General features: G+C 37.5%; 3 protein-coding genes across 4 annotated transcripts; 2 read left to right on the top strand and 1 right to left on the bottom strand.

The window, feature by feature from the left end:
* Nucleotides 1–1,268: 1,268 nt before the first annotated feature.
* Nucleotides 1,269–8,951, top strand: atmin (ATM interactor). The gene is made up of 4 exons (XM_051135582.1): nt 1,269–1,517; nt 4,521–4,646; nt 4,814–5,013; nt 6,384–8,951. The coding sequence occupies exons 1-4, from the start codon at nt 1,302–1,304 to the stop codon at nt 8,122–8,124; spliced, it is 2,283 nt and encodes a 760-aa protein (XP_050991539.1). The 5' UTR covers nt 1,269–1,301; the 3' UTR covers nt 8,125–8,951.
* Nucleotides 8,952–9,747: 796 nt separating this feature from the next.
* si:ch73-103b9.2 (uncharacterized protein LOC100150067 homolog) lies at nt 9,748–13,088 on the bottom strand. 2 transcript variants are annotated; one of them, XM_051135584.1, is made up of 3 exons: nt 13,001–13,088; nt 11,956–12,183; nt 9,748–11,275 (listed from the first exon to the last, which is right to left on the bottom strand). In XM_051135584.1, the coding sequence occupies exons 2-3, from the start codon at nt 12,148–12,150 to the stop codon at nt 10,382–10,384; spliced, it is 1,089 nt and encodes a 362-aa protein (XP_050991541.1). In that variant the 5' UTR covers nt 12,151–12,183; nt 13,001–13,088; the 3' UTR covers nt 9,748–10,381. The 2 variants fall into 2 exon arrangements, with proteins under 2 accessions (XP_050991541.1, XP_050991540.1); XM_051135583.1 differs by lacking the exon at nt 13,001–13,088 and adding an exon at nt 12,387–12,682.
* Nucleotides 13,089–13,322: 234 nt separating this feature from the next.
* Nucleotides 13,323–18,833, top strand: LOC127181002 (protein phosphatase 1 regulatory subunit 3E). Its single transcript, XM_051135472.1, has one exon. The coding sequence runs from the start codon at nt 13,492–13,494 to the stop codon at nt 14,413–14,415; it is 924 nt and encodes a 307-aa protein (XP_050991429.1). The 5' UTR covers nt 13,323–13,491; the 3' UTR covers nt 14,416–18,833.
* The last annotated feature ends 704 nt before the right edge of the window (nt 18,834–19,537 follow it).

The raw sequence follows: 19,537 nt of genomic DNA, 5'->3' as shown, positions 1-19,537 counted from the left end.
AGAAAAAGATCATCTGCTGTACAACAACTTCATGTCAGCAAAAAATCCTATTTTGCAGTAGGGTGCGAAAATAATTCTGTGAATATTAATGCTGATTATTATTCTGTGTTTATTATAATGAAGCCTATTATTATATTTACACTACCATTTAAAGGATCCATTAAATTGATCAAAAGAGTCAGTAAAGTGTTCAACTAAAGTGTAATGAACTGATTTACAAAGTTTTTCAGCATACTATTATTTTCAGTGCTATCCACCTTATTTTTTAGCATAAGAGCGGGCATAGTCATTTGTAACTTGTTAATATGCAAGGCTTAGTTATTTTTAGCTGTACAAAAAAGTTCTATTTACTATGTATCCATAGAGTATTTTTAGGATATATAGAGTAATTTTTCAGAAGAGATTTCCTTGAGCTTTTCCTTATCTGAAACTACTGTGTTCTTTTTACCACACTAACTTTACCACTAAATTTTGGATGGATGTTTTTAACTTGTTTTCAGGTGAAATAATAATATATCCCTTAGTTTTAGATGATGACTTTATATATATATATATATATATATATAAATCACTTTTTTGGATCTTGTAAACATGGTAATTTTCTTCAGGAGAATATCACATTCGCAAATAGAAGAAGTGTAAATCTTCCTGTATTTCTTCACGATTTAAACGAAAGTAAAACTTATACTCCTTTTTCGAAATATTTACTACTTTAGTGCTGTCCTGATTTATGTCTATATTTATCTATATTTTATCTATATATTATAATCTATATATTATTATCTATATTTATATCAGAATCTATTCCATTTCCAATCTTGTTTTTTGTGTCTTGTGTTGTAAATGTGCTAATTTGTGCATTAAAAAACATTTATAAAGTTAATAAAGGTTTTTATTTAAATAATTTCAAATAATTAACATTTCTATTCTCCATTAAAAAATTCCATTTCAATCTTTCTGATGCTCAAAAACACTGATAAAAGCATATCGTGTTTTACATCGTGTCTGAAAACTAGACAATACGTTGCTCTGCCTATACTGGACGCGCGACAATGCGTTTCAGCAAGTTTCAGCTGTTAAATATTTGGTGCAAACTCGTCTTAAACACAAATGTTAATCTATAACTGAAAAGTACAGTACAACTGATGTACACCCAGCGGTACATTAGTTTTACGTGTGGGCGTATGCATGCGTTCTTTCTATGCGTCTTCCGGAAGTAAATGTGCGGACTTGTCTGTGGTGAGTTGGTTGCTATGCGACGTGTCCCGGAAGGGAATGTGTGCGTTGTGGTGTGTTGAATCATGGCTGCATCAACAGTCAACAGTAATAGCCGTCACAAAACGCAAAAATGCAGCGAGAAGCTGCCTTTACAAGACAGAGAGATTATTAAACCCTCCATAACAGAGCTCACCAAAGAAGTGCGGACCAACATTCTTTGTACGGTGGAAGGATGTGGGAAGATTCTGCCTAATACTCCAGCCCTCAACATGCATCTGGTTAAGTCCCACAGAATCAAGGTACAACATTACATTAGAACCATGCTAAATTTGTCATTTAATATTTTTACTTTTAGTTCTGCTTCATTTTTACAGGGTGCATCTTTTTTCACTTTTATCTCGACTCTTTTTAAGTCTATTATGTATGTCTTTTTAATATCTCTTTCTGATTCTGAATGAGAATCAGTTTAAAACATTTTATTCTACTCTAAACACATATAATTATATAACATGCACTATATTTGCTGTATAGCATGCACTAGAATAACATACGACTTTGTCCTTTTAGTTAGTTAAACAAAATTCATCTTGAACCCCCAGATAAGAAATATTTCTAACAATTATTGTGCTTGACTGCATGTGCTATAATATAAAGAGAAACCACACTGTCAGAGCTATTCTGGGGATGTTAAGCATCTCCTTATCAGCGTTTTTGCCAGCTCGTGGCAGAATCGACAATGCAGTAAATGAGAGCTGCTTGTGAGGCTGACAGCCTGAGTGACGTAACCCAGTTTGCAACACAGAACGAGCCAGGGCCGTTTGCCAGACATGGATTCTGATTTCTGAAGTCTTTGTGGCACTGAGGAGGATCTTCCATTGTCTGTGTCCATGTGTTTTGGAGCCTTGACTGACATTTTGCACTAAAACACCGTAGAAGACAACCAGACTCAGACCATGATACTTTTCCGAGACCTTCAGAATATACTTTCTGACAGTGTGACTGGGTCAGCTTTGAGCTGTGCTTCAGGTTTAGTTGCAACACATGAACTTTGAAAAGTTCCTTAATGTGACACACATTCAGATTCTGTAACAGATTCAGACTGACAAACTTGGTAATGGCCAAAACAATGACGCTGGATAAAGGGTTCAACCAAGTGATCTGGAGCTTGAGATGTTTGACACTCAGACCCAGTGGCGTCGATAGGAATTCAGAGCCCTTTGCACTGAATTTGCTATGGGGTTGTCACAATCACGGCCGTTTGCCAGGCATTGATTCTGATTTCTGAAGTCTTTGTGGCACTGAGGAGGAAAGTACATTGTCAACATGGTTTTATAACTCTGGGTTGGGAGTCTTGCTAATTTCATGGTTTTTGTTTTGTTTTTGTTTTTTTTTTACTTATAAATATTATTTTCTGATTGTTGCATTCCCCTGTGAATTAACAAGCTACATAGAAATGTGGTGTCTGTCTGGTGAGTAGCATGGGAATGCAGTGTACTGTTGTTCTTCTTGTTGCAACCAGTTGATGAAAAAGCATATTAAACTGAACCTGACCATTCAGACTGAAAAGCATTAAAGGAAGAGTTTATCTAAAAAATATAATTCTTTCATTATTACTTACTCTCATGCTGTTTTCATATGTTTTTCGGTCTTCTGTGGGAAAAATAAAATATTTGAAAATATACACTACCAGTCAAAAGCTTTTGGACAGATTTTTAATGTTTTTGAAAAAGAAGTATCTTCTGGTCACCAAGCCTGCATTTCTTTGATCCAAAGTACACAAAAAAAAAACAGTAAAAAACAGTGAAATATTTGTACTATTTAAAATAACTGTTTTATATTTGAATAAATTTAAAATGGAATTTATTTCTGATTTCAAAGCTGAACTTTTAGCCTCATTACTCCAGTCACATGATCCTTCAGAAATCATTGTAATATTCTGATTTGCTGCTCAGAAAACATTTATTATTATGTTGAAAACAGCTGAGTAGAATTTTTTCAGGTTTCTTTGATGAAAGTTCAGAAGAACAGCATATATCTGAAATAGAAATCTTTTGTAACATTATAAATGTCTTTATCATCACTTTTGATCAATTTATCCTTTTATTTAGCATCCTTGCTAAATAAAAGTAATAATTTTTTATAATTTCTATTATATATATATACATATAAATGAGATAAAAATAATATACTGACTCTTTTTAATGGTATAGAGTATGTTACAAAAGCCTTTTATTATAGATAAATGCTGATCTTTGGATCTTACTATTCATTGAAGAATCATGAAAGAAGTACTCAGCTGTTTTAAATATTGATAATAATAATAATAATAATAACATGTTTCTTGATCAGTAAATCAGCATATTAGAATGATTTCTGAAGGATCATGTGACACTGAAGACTGGAGTAATGATGCTGAAAATTTAGCTTTGATCACAAGAATAAATAACATTTTTAAATATATTCAAAGAGAAAGCAGTTATATTAAGTAAGAAAAATATTTCACAACTTTTTTGGATCAAACAAATGCAAGCTTGGTGAGCAGATGAGACTTCTACATTAAAAAAAAACAATAAGAATCTTACTGTCCAGAAACTTTTGACTGGTAGTGTATTTTCTTCTGAATATGATCGCTTGTTATGATTAACAGACCAAAATTTGATGAAAATGAAATGGTGATAACACTAACCACCCAAAGCATCACATCACTAATGCCTTAAAATGATGTGCTAATGCCATCAGAACTCAGTTTTTCCTTCTTTAGGAACACAATTTCTCTGCCTGTGGTTATTTCTGTGTTTGTTTGTCCGTGCTTTGGATTTCATCGTATTTGGTCACCCATACTGAGTGGATTATTGTCCTCGGGGTCAATGGGATGGCTTTTTAAAAGTGTGTATCTCCTATTCCCATAGTGTGTTCCCAGTGAAAGAGAATGTCTCAGAAGTTGGGAACAAGATGCTGCGTTGCTTGCCATTCTACTCTGTTTTCAGTATGTTCTACTTGATAAGGAAATCTGAGTTGTGATGGCACAAACATGTACTTTTAAAGAGTGATGCAGTGCGGCGATGGGTGGTCTAGCACCATCCGCCAATAAATTACTGTGAATCTATATAAGCTTCAGAAAATCCCACCTGGATGGTGTTCTCATAGCATCTGCTACTGACATAGCATCTCATTCCGTATTCAGGGAATAAAGGTTACAGACCAAACTAAGGTGTTTCTGCTACTTACACACAAAGCAGTATATTTGTTGCTTTGTTGTCATCTTTTAAAATTGTTTCTCACTGTGTTTGGTTTGATTTCAGGAGGGTCTGGTCAACCCTACAATCCGAAAGGACATTAAAGAATCACAAAAGCTCTACTGTTGCCCAATAGAAGGCTGCCCAAGAGGACCAAACAGACCCTTTTCTCAGTTTTCACTTGTTAAACAGGTACATGCCATTGTTATTTGTCTGGAGTTTGCTATTTTTCTGTGATGGTAATATACTGTTCCTTTTGTCAGACTGACACAAATTCATTTTATAGAACTTGATATATAATTTATGTCCTGCTAGGAAAACAGCTGACTAACCTGTTTCCTAATCTTACTTATGTGTAGCACTTTATGAAGATGCATGCAGAAAAGAAGCACAAGTGTTTGAAGTGTAGTAATGGCTACAGCACTGAGTGGGACTTGCGGAGACATGCTGAGGATTGTGGGAGGACATACAGCTGCACATGTGGTTGTCCTTATGCCAGTAGAGCAGCACTGCTGTCTCATATCTACAGAACAGGCCACGAGGTTCCCAAAGAGCACAGGTACTCATTTTATTTGGTTGTATATTTTGTAATGGGAAAATGTAAAAAAGAGCATGGTATGGTTTCTACCTTGGCTTGTATAAATCATAACACTAATATCTTCTCTCAGGACAGCCACTGTAACTTTCATTGCTAATTTACACCTACCAGGCATAACATTATGACAGATGACAGGTGAAGTGAATAACACTGATTATCTCTTCATCGTGGTATATATTAGGCAGCAAGTGAACATTTCGTCCTAAAAGTTGATGTGTTAGAAGCAGGATAAATGGCCAAGTGTAAGGATTTAGTTGAGTTTTACAAGGGCCAAATTGTGATGGCTAGACAGGCTGGGTCAGAGCATCTCTAAAACTGTAGCTCTTGTGGAGTGTTCCCAGTCTGCAGTGGTCAGAAGAACAGTAGTAAACCGGTGATAGGGTCATGGGCAGCCAAGACTCATTGATGCACGTAGGGAGCGAAAGCTGGCCTGTATGCTCCAATCCAACAGACGAGCTACTGTAGCTTAAATTTCTCAAAAAGTTAATGCTGGTTCTGATGGAAAGGTGTTAGAATACACAGTGCATTGCAGTTTGTCACGTATGGGGCTGCATAGCCGCAGACCAGTCAGGGTGCCCATGCTAACCCCTGTCCACTGCCAAAGGTGGCATCAGTGGGCACGTGAGCATCAGAACTGGACCACGGAGCAATGGAAGAAGGTGGCCTGGTCTTATGAATCAAGTTTTCTTGTACATCATGTGGCTGGCCGGGTGCGTGTGCATTGTTTCCCTTGGGAACGCATGGCACTAGAATGCACTATGGGAAGAAGGCAAGCCTGCAGAGGAGGTGTGATGTTTTGGGCAATGCTCTACTGGGAAACCTTGGATCCTGCCATCCATGTGGACGTACCACCTACCTAAGCATTGTTGCAGACCATGTACACCCTTTCATGAAAACGGTATTCCCTGGTGGCCATGGCCTCTTTCAGCAGGATAATGCGTCCTGCCACAAAGCAAAAATGGTTCAGGAATGGTTTGAGGAGCACAGTGAGTTTGAAGTGTTGACTTGGCCTCCAAAGTCCCCAGATCTCAATCCAATCGAGCATCTGTGGGATGTGCTGAACAAACAAGTCCAATCCATTGAGGTCCCACCTTGCATCTTACAGGACTTAATGGATCTGCTGCTAACATTTTGGTGCCAGATACCACAGCACAACTTCAGGGGGCCATGTTGACCATGCATCAACAGGACAGGGCTGTTTTGGCAGCAAAAGCGGGACCAACACAATATTATGAAGGTGGTCATAATGTTATGCCTGATCAGTGTATATCCCAGTTTAAGTTTGTTTATTTTACTGTCCATCTTGTTAAAATGCAATGTTTGTCTTATAGGTATCCACCAGTGAAGAAGAGGAAAATGGAAAGATTGTCAAGCAGTGCAACAAATTGTATGCCTGATGAACTAATAAATGAAATTCCAGACTGTAAGAAAAAGATCAGTGAAGGAGTAGTCCCTACCATCTTAGTCACTGGAGCCTCAGACACAGCACAACACAACACGAACCACCCTAGAAACCCCCAGAAACTCCTTCTCCCAAAGCCCAAAGTGGCCCTAGTCAACGTTCCTATTATGCAGTTCACCCACCTGCCTGTTCTCCTCCCCTCTGCGGAAAGTAGTGCCTTGAGGTCACTGGTCTTGTCTGTGGATGCACAAGGGTCCGTAAGCACTGTGCATATTTTGTCACCGCCGGTCGGCACAGTGGTGCCTGATGTGAACAATAAGACTTTGAAAGAGGCCTTTCCTGTACATACATCAGGCCCAGAAACAACTAGCACAGGAGTACAGGTCAATCTTGAGAGTCAAGCCTCTGTGGGAGATCCAGTGGATCTTGGATCCAGAAACAAAAGCACTTCAACAAACATTCAAACTGACATATCATACCTCAACAAAGGAATGGATGCTGGACCACTGACTGTTTCCCCTTGCTGTGAGGCCTCGGTGTCCTCTTGCTCTCAGACAGACATCAGCGTAAGCGCTCAGATTCAACTGCCTGTTAATGTGCAAACCCAGACGCTACCCTCACGAATCAAAGCCACATTTTCCATTGGAGCACAGACAGATGTTTTCAGTTTCTCTTCCTTTAATGTGACCCGAGAAACGCAAACGAGCTGTTCTGCAGCCCCTGTGGATGAAAGCCAGATGGACCAAGCAATGTGCACAAATCTTTTTGATACTGATACTCTCAGTGTCTCCACTCAGACTGCAGCTGCTGATGCACATTTCAGAACCAGTGGTTTAGAAGATCCTCTGACCAGCACTGGAGCTGGGCTTTTTGAGGACAAGACTACTGCATCCATGTGTTTTGGAGCCCAGACTGACATTTTGCACCAAAACACAGTAGCAGACAACCAGACTCAGACCATGATACTTTTCCGTGACCTTGAGAATATACTTTCTGACAGCATGGCTGGAGCTGCTTCGAGCTGTGCTTCAGGTTTAGTTGCTACGCATGAACCGCATCACACTGGTATTGACTTTGACTTTGAAGAGTTCCTTAATGCAACACACATTCAGACCCAGACAGAAGAAAGTGGTTTGAACAGTCTGAACACAGAGACAACTTTGGAACTCCTAGACATTGAGACACAGACCGACTTCCTGCTCTTTGAAAACCTTGGTAATGGGCACAACAGTGATGTTGGAACAAGGGTGCAACCAAGTGATCTGGAACTTGAGATGTTTGACACTCAAACCCAGACAGACCTCAACTTCTTGCTAGACACGAGTGGACACATGCCCCTTGGCAGTATCCTCAGACAGTCTAGTTTCAGCATGAGCACGGAGTCCTCAGACACAGAAACACAGACTGACATCCGACCTGCTCCACTTTCACTGCCGTGCTCCCATGATGGGCAGGTGAGGCTCAGCAGTGCTGAAACCCAGACCATCTCCAGTTCCTTTCAGAGTCTCGGCCAACTCTTTCACACTAGCAATGAGACCCAAACAGCAGTGGACGACTTCCTTTCAGCAGACTTGGCCTGGAACATGGAGTCTCACTTTAGCTCGGTGGAAACCCAAACATGTGAGGAGCTCCTCTCACTATTTCGACACAATGGGAAAACTAAGAGCTGAAAGCTCCATCAAAGGTGATTTGGTTGATTTAGGTCACATAATGGAGTCATTCCTAGGATCTCCCTCAGCAAGGCTGGCAGAACTTTAAAATGGTCTCCACAATAAGGTATTGCATATCTGCCCAAGTCTAAGGATGTATAAATGTATCTTCACAGCACTTTATCATGTCACTTTTAATTTGTTAGTCCTAAAAGTATTTCATTTGTTGCAGTAGGTCAGGTCAAAGCCTCTTGTGGGGATGTGTAATAAGTTGGTACTGATGTTACTCAGAAGTCAGACAGATATGATAAACATTCATTCCACAACTAAAATATATTGTATTACAGTCTGATATTGTTTAGATGTCTTGAGTCTTATTGTCTTTGTACATGGTATTTTTTTTAACCTTGTTTGCTTTGTGGTATGAACAAACTTGTGTTACATTTATTAGTGCAATGCTCTAGTCTCATATAATAGCCACTGTGAGTATATCTAGGTCTTGATTCATGACAGAATTCATGCAAATATTTCTTGCTGACTGTTATGGCGGCATAATTTAATCGTTACATCCTACATCAGTGGAATTTGAATCTTATGCATGTTTCAGATGTCACATTTCCTTCTAAAGCGGAGGTGGGGATTTGCTCTTGTTTACTGTGATTTGCATTCTGTACTGTGAGTAGATTCAAATAAGCAAATTGCAAATGTTTACTGTAAAACAAAACCTTTAATATTTCTTTTGAAAGCAAGTATCAGTTTTGATGGAATATGTTAATCTCTCCTTATGATTTCAAGTAACAGTTTACACATATATGGTATTACAAACCTTTTGTTGATGCCTTAATTTAAGTGTTCATATACTTTTGATTGAGATCATGAAATCACAGTGCTGCTTAATGGAGGAGATGTAGAATTGATGTTCTTTTGTGTGTTTTTTCAATTTAGTTTTTTTTGTTTGTCCTTTTTGGTTCTTATGAATGTTTCATCTCTAAGTGTGATGCAAAATTCACTATTCATTGGCCTTACTACACTAAATATGAAAGCCAACCATAGCTTTATTTTCATTTTCATTCAGTATGTCTCTGTGTGTTTGTGTGTGTATGTATATTATGAATTATGGAAATGTCCCATATATTTGTACTTCTGTACTTTATGTAAATAGTTCCTCAAGTAGAATGTAAATGACGCAGTGTCTGTTCCCTTTATGACGTCACATTGGCTGCTTCTCAACATTGTAACTGCAAAAGAGCTTTAGTATTTTTATGCCAAACACTAGGAACTCAGCCGCTACGTTAATTAAAATGCTGTTTAGATCTTGGAATATACTGCAACTGAATATGTTAATTTTGTGTAGACAATGATGATGTCATAGTGAAAACTATTGCTATAGAAAACTTGAAAGAGCTAAGCTCATGTGTTTCTCTGTAAAGAGTGCATGCATATTTTTGTGCCAAGAAAGAAAACTTTGGTGTTGCTTTTTGTTTTTCAACATGTGTCTTATTTAACTTAATATAGGACATAATTTATAATTGGGTATATTGAGAAAATTATGATTATTTTTGTTCTTTAGGGGCTGGTTATGTGTATAATTTGGCTATGTTCTGTTGTTTAGCCTATGCTGATGCACATGAAACTGGAAAATAAACTGCAGAAAATAACTGTTTGACCATTAATTGAATCAAGCAAAATTCTGCTGTTATATTATGCTAATACAGTAATGTTTTTTTCTTCTATTCTGTTATTGTCCTGAGCAAATATTAGGGTCTGCAAATGACTGTGTTCTGAATCAGGTTATTTTTGGCACATTCAGCTAGAATCAGCTTTGTAGAACATTCCCTAATTGTGGTAAATTTAATGGAATCAAATAATACTTTGAAGTGAGTCTGAAAAAAAAATCGATCACTGAAGGTTACATATTCGTCTCTGATCATCTTTTATGATCTTCCTGTTCAGTTGTATATTTGTAAAGGATAGTCTGCACATGTGAATTCAGCTGTTAACCAGGTTCATTTTTAGTGAATATTGGACAGGGTTTAGCTAGTTTGAACACTGAACATGCATAGTAAAATAGCATGGTTCTGAGTAATTGGATCCTGCAGTCTCAAACAATCCAACTTCTCTTTATCTCTGTATGTTGTGTATTCATCTTCATGTAGCACATTTTCAAGTAAACCAGAGTGAGAGGTTTTTGTTCCGAGTCTCAAACAGAATCATGACATTTAACTCTAAACAGTATGGTGCAACAATATACAAAGAGTTTAAAGATCAAAGATATTATTCACATAGGCATGTGAACTCTTGTTCCAATCAGCATTAGTCGATGAGCTTCAGGTCTTTTCAGATCTCTTGTTTTGTGGCCAGAATGTAATCTATAATTGGTGTTGTTCCTGGTGGAAGGCCTTGTCAATTCTTCCTGCCTGAGGTTTCTTCCTAGGGGGTAGGAAGATTGGGGTAATGTATTTGACACGGTGCTGGAGGGTAAACCATACTTATTTTGAAAAGTTACATTAAAAATAGATGGCAGGTGATTGCTGTCCTGGGACAGCCAATGCTTTGTGCTGGGAGATCCCTTTAACCTATAGCTGTTCTCTTCTGGGATAAAGTCTGTGAGGGTCTTGAAGACACTTCCTGTGTCACAATCAATGCTCAATCTTTCATCAGCAGTAACGGCACTGGTGGCATCAGGCATCATGACCTCTGCTGGCTCCAGTCCTTTAAAAAGACTGTAGTTCCTCAGGTTTCTGGACTCTTTGACAGGCGGCAACACGCTAAAGCTTCTGATGCTAAGAGCAGCTCTATTTTCCTTCAGGATTTGACACGGTTCTGTATGGTAATGGCAGACTGATGATGATTTGTTTTGTTTACACTCTTCATCTCCAGACAGCAATTTGTTGATTAATGGCTCTGGCATATTTTGAAGAGATAAGCTGAAAGAGTACAGTTCATCTGAAGAGGAATTGTCAGCTTCCTCTGCAAGATCCAGATGGGGTTGGGCAGCCTTCCTGAAAGTTTTCAGAGCATTTCCAGCAGAGCAATAGATTGGCAGATCAGAAAGATTAAGGTCTGCACAGAGGAGACAGTGAAAGTCTATGATGTCTTGCCTGATTTTTTTCCCCTTCCTTGGCGGCTGATGAAATACACCAAAAGGAGGAAATCTCCCCCAACCTTCAACCTGTTTAAAAAATTCAGCCTGTGAGTTTCTTAGTTTGAAATTATTAACAAATGCAATCTTTACATTGTAAGAACATTACTCACTAAGTTTTATCTGAAATATGCATTTCCACAAATACATAATAAGTTAACCTGTTAGCATACATCCCAGATAGCACACATACATCAGCAAGATGTCTGGTAAAGGCCACTTGATCTGGAAAGTATCTGCTGCATACAAACATCAGACAGACGTCTGTAAGATGTCAGTTTTACATATATTGTAAATTATAAACATCTTAAAGATATCTAATAGATGTCTATTTGACATCTGTCCTATAGACGTATTGCAGATGAGCAAACACTGTAAAAAAATATGTCATTCAGATGTCAAACAGACGTCTCCGTGATGTGTGTGCGCTATCAGGGATACATCACGGAGACGTCAGATGTCAAATAGCTTTCCAAATCAAGTGATCTTTAACAGACATCTTGCAGACGTATGTGCTATTTGGGTAATGTTTTACATACAAAATGATGGATATACAAACAAGAAATACTGAATGAAAATAATTATAATCATAAATGAATGAGGAACACATGCAAATAAATACAAATGGGTGATTAAAAAGAACATTATAGGACATTATTGTCATCTAAAATCTGTTCTAGTTCTGTTTCAGTCGTGTTTATTTGACTTACAGCGTCTTCCCAGCCAGTGCGGCTTTGAAGCAAATGCATATTGTGCTCCCTGCAACAATCCTCTTCGCTGAGATCCAACAACACATTGACATACTGTCTGCCTGAAGACTCTGTGTTCCTTTTTGTGCTGTCAACAGTCGTATGCTGATTCTCAGCATCAGTATCGTCTGATGCACAGACTTCAGTGCTATTCATTCCGGACCGCTTCAGTCAGAGCCTGAGAGATTTCTGTAAAGATAATTTTGACTCTTATATAATACTTCTGAAGTTGTCAGATAATATATGTAGACAAGGAAAAACTGTTTCTTATGACACCCTAACTAACTAGCCAAATGAAAGACTGAAACAGCAAAACGCATGTAAATACATGCATCATAAGAATAACAAACACGCAATAAGCAACTAAAATACATAATTAACTGCCAACTTACGTTAGGTTTGACAACACTAACATCTTAAATGTGGTACTGTTTGGCAATAAAAAAGGAGTACAAATGCATAAATTGGTAGCCTATTCCATTTCTGTTAAGTAAAATGCGTGAACGGATGTTTAGAGTCCTGTTGTCATGATAACCGTGGGAGAAGATGACGTAGTGGAAAAAGACGTGGCGTGATGTCGGCAATGGTTCTAACACTTGTTAATGCAATAACACTTGTTGTACGATGTAGGCTAGCCTATATATTGTTAATAAAACAATATATTGTTTAGAACATAAAATTAAAATTAAACGAATTATAGCTTATGTGTTGTAGTTTTTTTTTTTGTACTAAGGAACTGACGACGCGCTTTAATATGACAGAATGATTTAAATTATTTATCGCATGCTTAAGTTTCTTAATTTTGTGAAAATTTAACAGGTACAGGGCCTGTGCCATTTTGAAATGTAGCAACAAAGTCTGTCGCATGAATCCCCCTGTCTTTGCTATCGCCAATACAACTAGCTAATTGTTGCATAAGCCGTGCAGAAATGAATACCGGGAGTCATACAGGCACATTATTAATAATAGGTATCAAAACGGTTTTTCATTAAGAAAATGCGTTTACTTTGAACTGTTATTGCGGTGTTTCTTCTACTGTGAGACGTGATCCAGCGCACGGACTGCTTGTAGCTGAGGGGGTGTGTCTAACTGGCAGAGAATCAACTGATTCAAGTATGGTTACGGATGTGCTCATGAATATTAACTATTAAAAAAAAAGTGCAGGTCAAGTTCCGTTGATTGGCTGAAATGTAGACGTTGGTAGTGATTGATAGTCAGCTGGCGTATTAACTAAGCTTACTTTGGCTTATGAATATTAATTGTGTTTCTTGACCTCGTGACTGAGGAAGGTTGGCTAGAAGCGTCGCTTGACCTAATCAATATTCATGACCTAAAGCTTTGCCATAGTAGGATTCAGCCGGCAGCAGCATCTCGGCAAAGACTGGTTCAGATATCCGCAGTACCATCAACCACAGCTTCCCGTAGCCTATAATGCGGAAGGACACTTAACATCAGACCTCGACTGAAACATTTCCAAAGGATTTTGCAGACTCTTTTATGGAAACCGAGGCTGCTGTGGTAATGCTGCCTCCCAAGAACTGCCTCCCCAGAAATTACAGTTGTATCGCTAGGCTGTTCGGAAGCTTGACAGCATCAGAGCAAAAGCTGGAGGACGGAGAAGAAGAGATGGAGGGGGAGGAGGGCAAGAATGGGGACTGTGAAGCATTAGAGATCAGCGTAGTGAATGAAAAACCGAGAGGAAGGGAGTCATTCCTGAAGCCCCCGCATAGCCCGACTCAGCGCCGCAGGTGCAAGTCTCTCCCCACGTCGGCTGAAAGAGCCAAACTAGAGATCGCACGAAGCCGGAGCCCAAGCAGTCAGAAAAAGGTACGTTTCGCCGACTCTCTGGGCCTGGACCTGATTTCCATCAAACACTTTGATGACACGGATATGCCTGAGGTACCAGACCGCATTATTGACAAATTCAAAAAAGCCAGAGCGCTCCACTTGAATAACTTCGACAAGTCCAACACATCAAGCCAGTCCGTGTTTATGGAGCTGCTCTTCACAAATCCAGGATCCCTGCCAGACTTCCTTGACAGAGTTACTGCAGCGAAGGTTTTACTGGAGACTGTTCAGGCTGATGAATTCAGCCTCTCGGGGATCGTGCGGGTTTTTAACTTGGCTTTCGAAAAAAAGGTCTATTTGAGGTACACCTTAAATAACTGGAGCACATTTATGGATATTCTGGCGTCCTACGTCCCCCATTCCAGCGACGGGCAGACTGACAAGTTCAGCTTCAAAATCATCACCCCGACCTTTCTGGAATTTGGAGGAACACTGCAGTTTGCCATCAAGTATTGTGTCGATGGAGGTGAATTTTGGGACAACAACAATGGGAATAATTACAGAGTAAGACGACACAGATTTAAAATATCTCCTCCAAGAGAATGGGAAAACGGCTGGATACATTTTATTTAGTGCGCGCGTCAGCCGTTCCGCTATGGCGATGCTTGCTCATGAATATTAATTATATGACTTCCCTCGACGAATTGGCTAAGTAATAATCATGAGCCAAGGCTTCGCCATAGTAGGACTAAAAATTTACCCAGCAGTGCATCCTGAAGGATCTACTGACCTTCCATTAAAAACGTATGTAGTATACCACATGGTAAATGTAACACCGTTGTCTGTGCTTTTGTCATTGCTTAAAAGATATTAGGTAGAGAATGGGAAATCGAATTGACGTCAAAAAGGTAACCACTATTTGACAAACGTAGTCATATTTCCATCGATGTAAAACACTGATTGATTAGCTGCAGTGTATATGGATGGTCATGGAGACAAGACCCCTGTCCTGCATTCATTAAAATGAGCAGCACCATTTTAATGAGCCCAGTTTACATTTTGCTTTAATGCATGTGCTGTAATAGGATATTGTGTAATAATTACATAATCCACGGTGAGCCTGTTACTCTTCAGTTCCAGTGAAATCATGGTGTTTCAGCATCACTGTGCTTGTTTTACATGAAATTGCAGCTAAGGCTACCTATGAGGAAGATTTTGATACAATAATAAATCATGCCTTTTAGAAGAGCCTAATATAAAAAATGCAGCTAGTTTTGCTCTGCCTGCTCCAAGCAACAGTCCTTGAACAGCTGCCTCTTGAGACCAGGGGAATAAGGATTACCTGCACAGCTCTGCACAGACAGAGCAAAAGTCAATTTACAGAGCCGAGGTGTCTTGCTTTAGCAATCAATGTGGAGCAATTAAATATTGCATACGATTTCTCTTCCTCAGAAAACATACAGGCTGTTGACTGTTTTGTGTTTTACTTTTAAAGTTGTCAAAAAATGATTCTTTATATTTTTTTAAATATATAATAATAATATATAATAATAGTTGGGATAGTCCACTCAAAAATGAAAATTCTCTCACATTTACTCCCCCTAATGTCATCCCAAATGTACATTACTTTATTTCTTTAGATTTAAAAAAAAAATTCATCTTTTGCACATTAACACATTAACAAAAGGGTAATTTTTTGGGTGGACGATCCCTTTAATGCATGTTACTGGTCTTACTGTGAACAATTCATCCTTGCATTCCTGTGAAATGCAAAACGCAGCTGTGTTCAGTGACCATTCCAGTAGGAAACACTCACTTGTCACAATCCAATCAACAACTGTTTGATAAAATCAATTCCTGCCTAACAACTTTTCTTTCTCATTTTTACTCTGAAATATGTCATAATACGATAATAGATAGATAATAGATACGATAGATTCAGTCCCAACCTCTGTTTTAGAAAATAGTTTTATATTTAAGGCCCTGATTAAATAAAACTCTGCTACCATCCAAACTACATCAGTCTTAATAATTACTACTACTTGTACATAAGATTTTACAGGTGATAAATGCAATCGTTGATGAAGGAAGTTGTGGCTTATACTGCAAGTGTTTTTGCAACCCTTTTGACACATTGAGTATGTTATTGTACGGTGGTCATGCTTAATTTTTAAATTTCTACAGTGTTTCTACAGCTTTCTCCTGGGCATTTAATAATTTTTGACCTCTCAGTGTCATTTAAATAAATATATATTTTTTAATACCTTTCCCTATCAGCAATGACATATGACCTATAAATGAATATACTTTAGCTTAGTAGTAATTGTTTTAATTGATGTGGTTTGGAATTGGTAAAATGTGCTAAAAAAAACCCCCAAAAAACAAAAACCCAAAAAACAAACAAACATATGATCAGAATACTGATGTATGCATGCACTACTCCCTATCCATCCCACATTTTTATGAAAAAGTCATTAATAAATGACAGAAATTTGCATGACAGCATGACATCAAAGTGGCTCTGTAAAATGTTCCCTATTTTAAAAAACAACAAGTTTTGTATATATATATCTATATATATATAATTATGTCTGATAAACAGGCCTGTTGTTAGTTTCCCAGAAACACAATTTCCTACACAGCTGCTACACTATAGTTTTGTGTCTCTACTGTATATCACTGTGGTATCTTGGCTTTGTTTTAGGCATCATAAAATAATTGTATTGCTACATACATTTAATCTCCATCGATTTATTTACTTGGTAGCTGTTTAAAAAGTATGATTACATACAGCCAGTCAGGCATTGTCCCAAAATAAACCCCTGATCATTATGTAAGTCTGGATCAACCTGTAGGGCAGTGATTCTCAATCCTGGTCCTGGGGGTCCACTGCTCTGCACATTTTGCATGTCTCCCTTATTTAACACACCTGACTGAGATCATCAGGACCAGGACCAGGATTGGGAACAACTGCTATAGGGGGTTATTTTACAATGAAAACATAATCTTGCTATATAATCTTGTACATACCTAAGACCAAAAACATGTCTGCTGTGAAGAATCTTACACTCTTCCAACAATTCCAGGTTTATTCTCTTTTTAATCAAATGATAACATATTGAAGAGATATTATTTATTTATTTATTTTTTAACACAACCAAATGAGTAGGTATTTTCAGGGATGATTAACATTTAAAATGTCCAGACCTTAACAAAACTGTTACAGTGAAGTGAAGTTATTGGCTTTCATGCTAAAACCATAACAATAGAAGGTGTTCCGACAAGTCAGGGTTTAATATACCTCACATTGTGTAAGCTAGGACGTCTTGGCAATTTGTATTCTTTTATAAGTGTTATTTTTAATTACTTAACATTTGTGTAGAACAGTGAAGTCTTTCAAGACATACATGAAATACCTTAGATTTGAAGATTGGACATGTCAATCGATTTCAGTGACAAACAATGATGCCCAAGACTTCTCTATAGATAAGTATTGACCTTATCTTTAGATTGTTGTCTTAGACCTTCCATTTTGTAGTAACTCTGTATATATTTCTATGGCATTGCTGTGCTCTAAAGAGTAATTAGCTGTTGAAGTGAATTTACGTATTGTAGAGTTAAAGAAAATTATCATGAGCATCGTAATGATTAAAGCAGATGTCAGTAGACTTGGCAGATTTTAATCTGTAAAATCTTACCTTCATGTTGTGAAAATATAAACTCGAAGACAGATAAGCACATTGTTGAAAGGGGGCGGGGCTAAGCAAGGTCTATAGTGAATTACTGCCACTGAAGCAGGGCTATCAGGTTGCAGGGCAGATTAAATGACTTCCTGATCCTCTAGTACTCTGCTTCAGCCAGGGTTGTAGCTAGGAAATCTGGGGACCCAGTGCAGGTTGTTGTTGTGGGCCCTCCCCATTGGATGAAATCGCTCGGACCCCACATCCCCCCCCCCCCCCCGAAAGCCCTGATAATTTTCACCACCTTTCTCTGACAGTTGATGGCTAAACATAGAAAATCATGTCACCCGAAGCTTTTTTTCAATAGTGCCCTATAAACGTAAAAAGCACTTTTATTTAAGACTTTTTTGGTCTTTAGCTGCACTTTGAGTAGTTTATTACTGAATGACAAATGATTGTAAAGCTGAACCTTTCACAAAGTATGAATAGAGCATCTAGTCTTTGTAAAGTTATACAGCATTCAAAAAGAATTCAGATACCTTCTATATTTTTTTTATTACACATTTAATTATAGTTATATATTTTATATATAATTATATATTTGCTGTCACACTTTGTTATGTTTCATCCTTACGCTAAAAGTAATCAAGATGATCCAGAGAAATGTGACATTTCAGTTTTTGTCCTGTTAAATAAACATGCAAAACTTGCAAAAAAGTATTTTAGCATAAGGCTGCAATCTAACAAAATGTGAAAAAATGACTGAATACTTTCTGAATGACCCCTGCACAAAAAAACACCCTGCTTTTCTTCAACCACCACAAGCTATACCTCTTAAATGCCATTATTTGTAATGTTTTCTTCATCACTGGGTTTATTCTTCTTTAGTCATTTGCTTTTTAAATTTGGGGTTTGAGAGTTTGAAGGCAAGTCGAAGGAAAGGCTTGCTATTTTAAGTTTTGTTGTAATATATTTATTGTTTTAAATAGTTTGATGTTTGGGGAAGAAAAAAATACGTACTGTTGTTTAACAAATTACATTAAGTGTTTGTTTTAACCTATGCAATACTTGTCTTTACTGTTTCTGTTTTGCAGTTGTATCAGTGTGTCATGTTGTTAGTCTTTGTTTTTCTTTGGAATAGTAATACTGTATGTCTTCTGCTTGCATGTACAGACATCCTGCATTTATATGGTGAAGGTCTAATGTAGCATAATTGAGCTAAAACAAGAATTAAAAACATTTGAGGTATCAAAATTCACTGTGTAATACCTTATCGTTCCTCAGCTTTGCCCACAGAGTGTTGTTAAGGGAAACGCACACACACATCAGTTATATCTGTGTTTGCTAATAAAATGCTGTTACAGTATAAAATGTTGGAGTGTAGTTATTGGAAGTTCCATAAACTCACGTACAAAACTTATATAATCATTTACTTGGACTATGGGGCTCAGTCTTCTTATTTTTATTGATAAAATAACGATGCTGAAGTTTTTGCTTTGATCACAGGAATAAGTTACTTTTTAAAATATATTCAAATAGAAAACAGTTATTTTGAATAGTAAAAATATTTCACATTTTTACTGTTGTTGCTGTACTTTGGATCAAATAAATGCAGGCTTGGTGGGGAGAATGTTACTGTTCAAACACTTTTGACTGGTAGTGTATCTCAAATTTTGTTTTGTTTTAATAGCAAAAACGAAGAAGAAGAAGAAGGTTTCTATGGAAGCCCGTTTCTGCCACTGAATATATATAAAAAAGGTTATTGTGACTTGTTATATCGCAATTCTGACTTTTTTTCTCAGAATTGTGATATATAAACTCATAATTTGAAGTTATAAAGTCGCAGTTCTGAGAAATAAAGTCACAATTGTGATATGAACTCACAATTCTGAGAAACAAGGTCGAAATTGCATGATATAAACTCGCAATTGCGAGTTATAAAGTCAGAATTCCGAGATATAAAATCGCAATTCTGAGAAATAAAGTTGCAATTGCATAATATAAATTGGCAATTGCGAGTTAAATCAGAATTGTGAGATATAAACTTGCAATTGCGAGAAAAAAAGTCAGAATTG

This window comes from Labeo rohita, chromosome 18 (assembly GCF_022985175.1).
Source record: "Labeo rohita strain BAU-BD-2019 chromosome 18, IGBB_LRoh.1.0, whole genome shotgun sequence".
NCBI lineage: Eukaryota > Metazoa > Chordata > Actinopteri > Cypriniformes > Cyprinidae > Labeo > Labeo rohita.
The sequence above is the reverse complement of the archived record's forward strand: the minus strand, read 5'-3'. Positions and strand labels throughout refer to the sequence as shown.